This window comes from Schistocerca americana, chromosome 2 (genome assembly GCF_021461395.2).
Source record: "Schistocerca americana isolate TAMUIC-IGC-003095 chromosome 2, iqSchAmer2.1, whole genome shotgun sequence".
NCBI classification, from domain to species: domain Eukaryota; kingdom Metazoa; phylum Arthropoda; class Insecta; order Orthoptera; family Acrididae; genus Schistocerca; species Schistocerca americana.
Window position 1 is genome coordinate 189,898,487 of NC_060120.1, and position 12,043 is coordinate 189,910,529.

Genomic DNA, 12,043 nt, shown 5'->3' on the forward strand with positions numbered 1-12,043 from the left:
GAATTGGTGGTAAACAATTTTTTCCGCTATAGGAATCAGCAGAAGAAGAGTAGGTACTTGACAAGTCCAAAATGGTTAAACTTTGGTGTAGGGCTGAAGGTAAGGCCTTTGGATAGGACAAACTTCTGTGGGACTGAGGTTTTTCGTGGAAATGTTAACATAAGCGTTTTGGATTTGCTTTGATTCTGGGTCCGGGTGATTGTGAGTAGGATAGGTGATGATGGACAGTAGTGCCTCGAGGCAGGAGTAAGACTTCAACAGGCTGGACAATTGGGGAGGATGGAGGTGGTGTCTGGAATACTCCTTCATGTACTGGAGTACAAGGGCTCCAATTCTGGAGATGTTCTCTGTGTAGTAAGGATTGCACAGTAACAGAATCTTGTGGAGGGAGTAGAGGTGGTTCTGGGATGCCTGTGCCATGGAGATTGGTTTCTGCAGTTCTAGGTTTGTGAGTGATAGAGATTTGCAGGATTTTTACTGTTAAGCTGTTGGGACGGGAGCAGGACTCCATGGTTTAGACAGCCTCCCACATCAAAGCTACTAACCACTTTCTTCACCGACTCTCCATCATCCCCAACTCCCTAACTCCTGGATCTTGTCACTGTCGATGCCACATCCCTGTACACCAACATCCCTCATCCCCATGGCCTTGCCACTATCGAACACTACCTTTCCTAAGATTCTTCGGACTTGAAACCCACCACCTCATTCCTTATACACTTTAACAAATGTATCCTCACTCACAAATACTTCTCCTTTGAAGGGAAGATATACAAACAAATCTGCAGCTCAGCCACTGGAACCAGCATGGTGCCCCCTATGCCAATCTGTTTATGGGCCATCTCAAGGAAACCTTCCTAACGTCCCAAAAAACACAATCCCTAGACTGGTTCAGGTTCATTGAAAATATCTTCATGATCTGGTCTCAGGGCTAAGACACCATATCCACATTCCTTCACAACCTCAAGACTTTCTCTGTCATTCGCTTCACTTTATCCTCACCCACTCAATGACCCACCTTCCTGGACATTGACCTGCACCTCTGTGATGGCTCCATCCACACTTCTGTCCACATTAAACCCACTAATAACCAACAGCACCTGCTTTTCAACAGCTGCTATCTCTTCCACACCAAATAATCCCCCCATACAGTCTTGCAAATCACAGACTATGCATCTGCAATGATGAGAAATCCCTTGCCCAATATTCTGAAGGCCTGACAAAGGCATTCACAGAGAGGCAATACCTCCCCCCCCCCCCCCCAACATAGTCCACAAACAGAATTCCTGTGCCATATCCTCATGCATCCCACCAGTCCCAGGTATCAGCTACAAAAGAGTCCCTTCTCATTACCCAGTATCACCCTGGAATGGCTCTGAGCACTATGGGACTTAACATCTATGGTCATCAGTCCCCTAGAACTACTTAAACCTAACTAACCTAAGGACATCACACACATTCATGCCCGAGGCAGGATTCGAACCTGCGACCGTAGCAGTGGCGCGGCTCCGGACTGAGCGCCTAGAACCGCTAGACCACCACGGCCTGCTATCACCCTGGACTGGAACAACTGAACCACATCCTTTGCTGGGGCTTTGATTACCTCTCACCATGCCCTGAAATTAGAGGCACAAAATTTGAGACAATACCAGTTGGATGAAGTCTTTGAACTTTTTCTTTGCTTCTTAATAAGGCAGATGGTTAAGCATATTATACTCTCGAATTTTCTTCCCACTCTTTTAACACTGAGCATTGTGTAGAGCAAGGAGGGTACAGTTCCGGACAGTTGACACATTAAAGGGATTAGTTACAAGGGCTTCCCTCATGGGACACCCGTGCATATCCCCTACAGATGACCTCATCAGAACAGTGGGAGAACATGCACCCAAACCTTAGACACTTAAAACACCTCATCAGAGGAGGAAAATAAGGCCTGACACCACACCTATAAACCATTACATTAAAATTTTTAGATAAAATATTACCTTTGAACTCCAGGATAAAAGTTCTATATCCACTATATTATGCTTGGCTCCCCTCTGGATGCAGCAAACAAAATGGACTCCACGCAAAATGGACTCCACACTGCATCAGGTTAGTAGCAGCTCATCAGTTTGTAGCATTAGGTCCCGATGGAAGAAAACATCTTGAATTCTACTGAGCTTTTTATGACGAGACTGGTATCTCTCCAATCTTGACACAGGCCTGAAGTGCCCATGATTGATTGGTGTACGATGTTTTGATCAGGAAATATCCATTTCTCATCATCTCTATTGCAGCAATCTCTCCAAACTGCTCTGCAATATTTTCAGCACCATTTCTCCTTACCTGGCTCTCACACCGAGGCATGGTCAAAAACAGAAATGCCATACGATTGTGAACACCTGCATTATAGTCCCTGTTCCTGACTGTTGAGACGGCCATGTTGGCACGGCACAGTTAAGTTTCATCTACATCTACTAGATACACGGCAAGCCACCATACAGTGCACAGTGGAGGGTGTTCTGTATCACTACTAGTCATCTCTTTTTCCTGTTCCACTCACAAATAGAGCAAGGGAAAATTGACTGACTGTATGCCTCCATATGAGCCCTAATATCTCGAATCTTCTCCTTACACGCACTGTATGTTGGCAGCAATAGAAACTTTGGGCAGTCAGCTTCAAATGCCGGTTCTCTAAATTTTCTTGAAAAGAACCTTGCTTTCCCTCCAGGGATTCCCATTTCAGTTTCGGAAGCATTTCCATAAGACTTACGTGTTGTTCGAATCTACCAGGAACAAATCTAGCACCCCGTCTCTGAATTGCTTTGATGTCTTCCTTCAAGCTGACCGGGTATGGATCCCAAACACTTGAGCAGTACTCAAGAATAGGTCACACCAATGTCCTACATGCGGTCTCTTGTACAGGTCAACCACTCTTCCTCAAATTTTCCCAATAAACTAAAGTCGACCATTCGCCTTACCTACCACAAATCTCACAATCTCATTCCATTTCATATCACTTTTCAATGTTACCCACAGATATTTACAAACAACGTGACTTTGTCAAGCAGGACACTAGTAATACTGTATCCGAACATTATGTGTGTGTTCTCCCTACTCATCCGCATTAATTTACATTTTTCCACTTCAGTGTTAGCTGTCATTCATCACACCAACTAGAAATTTTGTCCATGTCGTCTTCTATCTTCCTACAATAACTCAATTTTGACACCTTACAGTACACCGCAGCATCAGCAGCAAACGACCAGAGTGCTGTCCACCCTGTCTGACAAATCACTTACGCACATAGAGAACAGTGGTGGTCCTATCACTTCCTTGGGGCACTACTGATGATACCATATCTGATGAACATTCGCCATTTCATCGGGACCTGATGATTTATTTGCTCTCAAATCTTTCAGTTGTTTCTCTATGCCAGGGATGCTTATTATTATGTTTGCACAATTCTCTTGAGTGAATGCTTTCTTGAATGTGAAATTTAAAACTTCGGCTTTTGTTATGTTATTTTCAACTGCCGCACTAACCTGGTCAACAAGGGACTGAATGCAAGACAGACCCTCTTAGCAATTTTACAAAGGACCAGAATTTTCTTGGGTTCTCAGCTAGATCCTTTGCTAAGGTGCGACTGTGATGGTGACTGTATGCTTCACACATAGATCTTTTCACAATTTCCCAAATTGCTAGTAACCTTTGCTTGTCGTCATTTGTGTGTTCTCTTTTGAACCAAAAGTGCAAGAGCCTCTCCTTTCTCGGCATCATCTGAATTTCATTACTAAACCATGGTGGATCTTTGCCATCCTTTATCCATTTACTAGGCATATAATTCTCCAGACCACGATTTACAATCTGCTTCACAGTTATCCCTAATTTCAACTTCGACAGAGAAAATATTTTTGCTGACTGCTATGAACATTCCTTCTCCAATGGTGTCTTAATGTCTTTTTTAAATATGTTCCATGCATCGCTAAACATTTAGGAGTTTTCCAATTCAGGCTTCAGCCAGTTCTGTTCCAAGAATAATTTGAGTGAGAGAACTTTTCTGGGGGGGTGATAAGTTCAGGAACTTTGTTATGAATGCTTTGACAATTTTGACAGCCTAAATGCCTTTACTTTACACAGTCCGTGTACTGACTGACTAGCATTCATCAGAGGACCTCAAATTATTGCCTTGGGTAAAGTCCCCATGTGCACTCCCCAAGTACCCTGCTACACAAGTAGCTGCTTCCTTTGTGTAGTGCATCCCCGATCTGTCAAGGGAAGTCCTACAATTCTCCACCGCATAATGCAAGTCCAGAAATCTGCAGCCAATCCTGTCACAGAATTGATGGAGCCTTTGGTTGAGACCTTCCATCTGGCTCCAAAGCAAAGGATCCCCTTCAACTCTGTGTAAAATGCTGCAAATTGTGGGCTCTGCTTGCACCCCACAAGTGAGGCCAGCAATCTTCACCGCTTCCACCAGTTGCCTCTATGAACAGAGAAAGGCCACAGAACCCAAGCAATAGACGTCATCAGTGCTGACATGAGCTACAACTTGCAGACGACTGCACCCTCGAAATTGCAGGCAGGGCCACCTCCACGTCTCGTATAAGATCCTACCTTGGAATTTTTTCAGAGCTTTTCATGACGAATAAATGCATTATTGTTTATGATTGGGAATCAGTTTATCTGGAATCCAGTGGCAAAGTTTTCTCACATCTAACTGTTAATAAAAGGAGGAAGGAAGATTGTTTAAGTCCTGCCAACAATGAGGTCATTAAAGATGAAGTAGCAGCTCAGATTAGGGAAGATGGGGAAGGAAATCGATCCTGCCATTTCAAGGGAGCCATCCACACATCTGCCTTAAGTGGTTTAGGAAAGTAACAGAAAACCTAAATGTGGATAGCTGGATAGTGATTTGAACAGTCTTCCTCCAGAATGCAAGTCCAGAGTGCCAACCACTGTACCACTTCATTCTGTCTCTAAACATCAATGTAAAATGTTTTGGATTTGACTTATACTAATGCACAATATCCCCTGAATAAATTCATAAAATGTTCAAAATCTTCTGCAAGCATTGCTCTAACAGAAGGAATATTCTCATTAGCACTAGCAGTTCTTGAGTGTCCTTCATAAAATTAAAAAAAAAGTCTGATCTTTTAATTTCTCTGTACCATTATAAATTTTTGTCTTATGTGGGATTCCTTCATCAAATTTATTTCTAAGCCAATGTTCACACTGCTCTGACATTAATTTCCAAACATCATGGACCAGAAATGTTGTCTCCTTGAATTCATTTTTTGGTGCACACAAAATCTTTAAATGATGATGACTACAAACTAATACAACAAATCAAACAAATTACACTGCAGTCAACTTACAAAACTTGCAAAAACATATGTCAAATATAAACAAATTTCATTTGTTTTAGAACCATGGCATTCTAAAATTTTTTAGTCTCCCTGTAGTGTTTAGGATACTGTTTAGGACTGACAGAGGACATACAAAAAGATCAAAAGAAAAAGAGTGTATTTTGTCTTTGGTCCATTCAGTAAGCACAGGGACATGCATATATAGCTTCAGCAACATATGTTATGAGAGGAGCTTTGTACATCACAGGGGGTTGTCTCAAAGTACATGTTCCACGAAGAGTTGAGCAACTTTCTCCTTCATCAGTATCATACAGAGGCTAACCACTAACCATTCTTCCTGCACACAATTTCCAAACGGATCAAGAAAATGGGGAAAATGCAGTGAAGTACACTCCACCACAAGGTGGCTTGCAGAGTGTAGGTTTTTGTGTTTCTAGAATCGTTTTCAGTCACTGGAGTTCTTGCAAAGGAATTACAGATATGTAACGCTTAAGTTTACCACTGGTGGTAAACAGACACACACTGAGGTAGAAAGAAATGCTTTCAACCAACTGCACATATCTTATCCGGCACACAGTTCATCATCAATCATGTCACTTGTATGGATAAATTTGCAACAAAAATATCAATAAATCAGTCTGTGACAAAGACATTCAGATGAGAATGTCTCAATTCTACAAAACTTTACTTTTTAAGTGTCATTGTAATATTCATGATTTAAAAAATAGAAGTTGTATCCTTTAAGCTGGCAACTTCATTTAGAGAAATCAGTGTATTACTTTCTTCACCAGACACAGTGAAAATCACATTCTGGCTCCTTTTGTATTGTAATATGACAAAATATACATCTATGTATAATTACAGATCATAATCCATCGATACAATCCTCTCCAACAATGTATTTCACACAAAGGATTAGGAATAATCAATACATTATTAAAAACAACACGCTTTCGTTTATTATCTGCCATTGCTGGACACGTGTTACACAATTTCTTTTAACTATGCAAATTAGAACATTTGCATAAGGTGAAAGCAGAGCCATCAGTTTGTAAGTCCACTGTTTTCCATAGTGCGTTATCAAAGGACAAAACTCTTTAACCACATATTAATAAATTATATTCACTTATTTGTTCATCATCATATACTGCAATCTGATGGTGGCTTTGCAGTTTAGAATAACACTGTTCACTTAAACACAACAGTATCAAGCATGGCTCCTAGACATTGCACAATATTAGTTGTCATTAAAATGTCCACTTTTTCTTCCAAATGTCGTTTTGGATCTTGCTTTCCCACATTCTTAATTGCCAACTGTTCAGGCGTCATTTTCTCTTCATCTTCTAATGCCTGAAAATAATTAAAAAATAAATTAACAACTTCAATGGAAAACTTACTGTTTGTTATTGAACAGCAATTTACACAGGCTAGGCATATTCCCTAAGGGTGACACCAAGTATCACTATGCTATCACATGTATGACACTAATTGTGTGATCCACGGCTGAGAAATACAGTAGAAACATTGGAACAAAACTGTTCATATTTTCTGAAATTTGCCAACTGAGAGAATAATTTTAAAGAGTAAAATGAGATACTTTTCAAGTGTGTACTTTATTGGAACATTTGCTACACATTTCTAGGTTCAGATTTAGTGCAATGTTGGTACATCCTGTTTCCATTCTTTGCAGTAGCTCACACTGCAAATCCTTAGCCACTACTCTCCTATCTCAACTGTGGTTTAAAGTAGACTGATCTCCTAATGTTAGTTACTCTTATCACATAGCTGCCACTCTTTACAGTCATACTCATATTTCAAACTTATCCATTTCTTCACCCCATCTCATTTCTTATGAAAGAATCATCAGTAACCCGATATCTTACTACATATCCCTCATTCAAAACAAGAAATGCGAACAGCCACAATAAGAGTGCAACTCCCTGGCAAGTGAGGGTCACTGTCTGCAATACCTTTGAATCCTTTAACTACTTTGGCTGCTTGGAGGCGTGAGGCGGCACTTTTAAATTTGTCATCCACAAACTACATTTCTATAAAACTAATATCCTGGGAAACCTTTAAAATGAATTGAGCTGCTCGGGGGAACAAAATGGTAAGCGCCAAAATCACAGTTTCGAGATACAGCACATCTCAAGTTTCAATTGATCTGCAAATCTGAATAATTTTTTTTGTAGAGTCCTTTTATTCTGTAATGATTTTAACATCTATCTTCTACTATACAGACATAAATGAAACTCAGAACTGACTAAAACAAATTAAATATACAAAAATTATTACGTTACCATACACCATTAACACCACATAGTGGTAGAACATTACATATTAAATTTTACAGTAAGTCTTCAACACTTTACTGAAACTGCAAAATCATTCATCACTCTCATTACTAATGTCTTTTTCATCCAAAACTGTTGGCTTTAGTGACAGGAAAAATTCATTGTGGACAGGAGGTATGTAATTTAGCAGCGACAGGACGTCAGCAACTTTCTTCTTTTCAATAAGCCTTGGTCCATTGTATTTAAGTCAAAGTGTACGAACTGGTCCTTGCCTTCCACGTTTCCTAAAGCTTATTTCATGCCAAATGTAATGACAAACTGTCTCGCTGATGAATAAAGATGATGGATATTTGGAGGTCACCTTCCACCTACATACTTTCCTTAGGTTGACATCTTGACCATCAACTTTCTTCTTTCTGAAGACAAAAGCTTCTTTAGAGTGTCGTATTTGATAGAAATCCTCTCTTTTCATATTATATACAAGCAATGGATTCTCCTTAGCCGACTTCTTGATGATCTCGCACCACTGATCTGGACTGTACACATCTTGTACTTGTCGGCAAACGAAATTTTCAATTGTACTTCAGGAACATAAGGGTATGTACATGCACTTACCATTATGTTTGTGAAACGTACTAAAGACAGTATATTTACAAAATAATATACCTTTGAGTCATCTGAATCATTAGGAATGTATTCTGGATCCCTCTCGAAGATATTAGTTTCATTGGAAGTATATTCCTCGTCTTCTGCTGTGTTCACTGTAGCCATAATCTTGGAGATGTTTTTACTTGCCGCCATTCTCTCTGTCACTTACCATTATGTTTCCGCAACAGACGGACAGTGGCGCTTACCATTAAGCTCCTCCCTGACATCTGTTGAGTGAATTTGGAACTACCAGTAAGTTTACTGCATTGTGCATCCCACAGGTGGTGTCATTAGCCATCCACCACAAAATACACGGCGATGGCGCTTACCACTGTGTTCCCCCGAGCAGCTCAATTATAGATAATGTTTACTAATATCTTCAAGAGAATCATTACACCCTTGATCTTACTTTTTATTTAATCAAGTTATCTCATCTTTTCCTTCTGATTTTAACATTATATGCACTTTCTTCAGTACTGCAAACCATATTTTTTAAAAAAACCAAGAGTTTATCAGCAATGATAGAATAGATTACAAATCAACACAGATTATCCATTATGGCTCAAAATGCTTGCAACCAAAAAACAAATTTAACTAGTGGTTGGTACATGTGATCCTTCCACCCAACAAATTACTGCTAACACATTTAATTTTTTTCCTTGTTTAGTTAAGTCAAATATTACATACAATAAAATGCAAAAGGTTTTCTTGTGGAATCTGCCCTCAGGATTACTAACAACAACATGACATTTACATCTGTTATGCTAATGTTACAGAATTTAAACACACACAATGAAAAACTGACTTGTGGAGACATCAACTGGAGAGAGAAAAATTGAAAAAAATATTCTTCAGAATTATATATTCATTTTAAGGCTAATGACCTGCCAAAGGAAATTCTATCAATGCATACAAGAATTGTAAATGTTAAAACTGCACTGGGATGAATTCCTGTACTCTAAAGAGAAATCTGCTGTGGTGATTGTACGTGACAACTTAAGTGCAAGGCATTCTTGAGTGGCATAATTGGTTGCACACTATCAATGAAAGGGAGGGAGATCTGGGTTCCTTCTGTATGTGGTTTATGAGTTTTATTCCTTAATAGCACACTATGGAAAATAATGGACTTGCAAACTGATAGCTCTGCTTTTGCTTTATGCAAATGTTTTAACAGACATGTACATTAATGGCAGATGGTAAATTTGTGTTTATTTTAATACTGTACTGATTATTCTCAATTCACAGGGTGAACTAAATTGTTAGTGAGATGTATATTTTGTCACATTACAACACAAAAGGAACCCTGATCACCTTTTGCCTTTCACTGGCAATGTGCAAACAATTACATCATCCAAACATGCCTTGCATGCAACTTGTCACACACAACCACCACAATAAATATTTGATCGAGAGCACGAAGTGGTGGGAAAGCCTGTTACCTCTTAAAATCACATGTGCTGTAAGAATTTTGTTTTTAATTTTTTAAATAATTAAATAGCATATGTTTGCATCCCAAGAGGTAGTAACATATCAAGAAACAAGAATAAATGTAAACTGAGCATGAAATGAAACAAGTTAACTGCATCTTACCCGACCAAGGAGCGCATGTGTGCCTCAATCCCCCCCTCACCCCACTACACACCACGTGCGTACTCTATCTCTTAGATAGTGGTTGTACACAAGTCAAAGTTTCTGCTATTAGGTGAGTGATCTCCTTCACTCATAAATTGTTTACATTCTGCTGGGACTTTTGTTGCCATATTTTAACACAGTATTTCATGCACAAGAAGCATATACATGCACTTCCAAGTGTAAAGATGATTGGCATACTATTTGAGGTTTTGTTCTGCTGTATAGTCATTAGGACATCTGTTGCTTTCCTTTTAACACAATTTTGCAAGCAGTTTAATGATTCTGACATTCTTAAACTTCACTATTCCAACACACAGTTTATTCAATCTAATTACTTCATATTCAAAAGACATCTACGTTGAAGATTCTGAGGTTTGTGGCTCTCACACTGGTCCTAAACGTAGTGGCAATTGGGAAATCTAACTTCTGACATTTTGTTATTGTGTCTGTGTGACATTTTTCTCTACAGCTACCATTGTGGCGAGTTATTTGGTACATACTATTTTACACATTCATAAATGCAGTTGTCTCAATGTGTAGTGAACAAAATTCCATGTTAGTTACATGTTCCACAGATCATTTTGCGCGCTGGATCATAATGATAGAGTCATTTTAGAATCACATTGCAAACTAATTTGTACATATGGTTACATTCTGATCATTCGTAAGTTAGGGGTGTGTTTTTTTTTTTTTTTTACAGAAAGACAAAAAATATGTACAGATGAGAGTTAGTAATTCCTACCCATTATCTTTTACACATTACAGTAATGGAAATTCTTCTACAAAATAGGAGTTGTCAATGAGAAACTTCCTCAGTTGGTTATCAAATTTTACTTTGCTATCTGTCAGACATTTTATGTCACTGGGTAAGTGATCAAAAATTTTTGCTGCAGCATTATGAACCCCTTCTTGTGCTAAAGACAATCCTATTTTGGAGTAACGAATGTCATTTTTCCTTCTGGTATTGTAATTATGTATCTCTTTGTCCTTTTGAACTGTAGTGGATTATTTACAACAGACTTCATGAGGGAATAAATATACTATGAAGCAGTAATCAGAATGCCAAACACCTTAAACAAATGTCTACCAGAGGATCATGGGTGAACACCACATATTATTCTTACAGTATGTTTTTGCACAATGAAGACTTTCCTACTTAAGGATGAGTTACTCCATAACATTATTCCATATGACATAACTGTACAAGTGTACATTTTTCTGCAAAAGGTCTTTTCTACTATTTACTAACCATTACTTACTCCTACAAAGAAACATTAATCTTTACCAATTGTCTGTAGAATACAACAGAATATAAAATAAACTGTCCTGTAATGCGGTCAATCTTAGCCCTCACTGTCCTTAGGAAATCTAGAGGAAGGCAAGTGATGTGTATTGATTTTGTTGTTGTAATAATTCATTGTGCTAAATACTCTAATTTCATAAAATACATTCTAGAAATCAATATAAATGACACTCTTCACAATAATCAGGTACTCTACTCAATAATGTGGATTACTGGCCTTTTGACATACTATTCTTGCAGCACATAACAAAAATCAGCTGAAGTGTAATGACTGTATTTGTAAGACTGTAGTGTTAGGATGAACCTAGGAATAAGTGTAAAAATAGCTACACCAAATGAAGTGCAAAATTACTCCACATTCCATAACTTGGCCTTATGAAGACTAAATCAGTGAATTTAAGAATATTGCCCCTACTCTTTTAAGGCAATTATGGAAATTCCAGCAGAAATAATAAACAGAAATGAGGAAAGACAACCATCTGTCTATAGCCGATTTGAGCATACAGAAATACCTAACAGTACTAGTTGCTGAATAGTATTTTTATCGTTCCATAAAATTTCAGGTGTGCAGACACATAAATTCAGTTTCTTCTTCTACTATTTCAGCTGAATACCGTCCAGCCATCTTCAGAGTGAGCCGAGGTGACCAACACTGTGGCACTTGATCTGTCCTTTTAACTCTAGGACCGAACCACCGCGTCTGCGACCAAAGATACACAAGGTGCCAGAGACGTTGATAGGTGGCAAAGAGGTGTAACATATGCATGGAAATTAAATCTATGGCTGCGCAGTTGATCCACACGATGGTATCGATG

General features: G+C 38.8%; 1 protein-coding gene across 2 annotated transcripts in view; it reads right to left on the reverse strand.

Annotated features, from left to right (window-relative positions):
- Positions 1-6,284: 6,284 nt before the first annotated feature.
- LOC124590697 (26S proteasome non-ATPase regulatory subunit 14) overlaps positions 6,285-12,043 on the reverse strand; it is a 39,320-nt gene continuing 33,561 nt past the window's right edge. For both annotated transcript variants that reach the window (XM_047131670.1, XM_047131671.1), the window contains one exon: positions 6,285-6,701. In XM_047131670.1, coding sequence (XP_046987626.1) covers positions 6,540-6,701 — 162 coding nt within the window. In that variant the 3' untranslated portion in view covers positions 6,285-6,539. The remainder of the gene's footprint in view (positions 6,702-12,043) is intronic.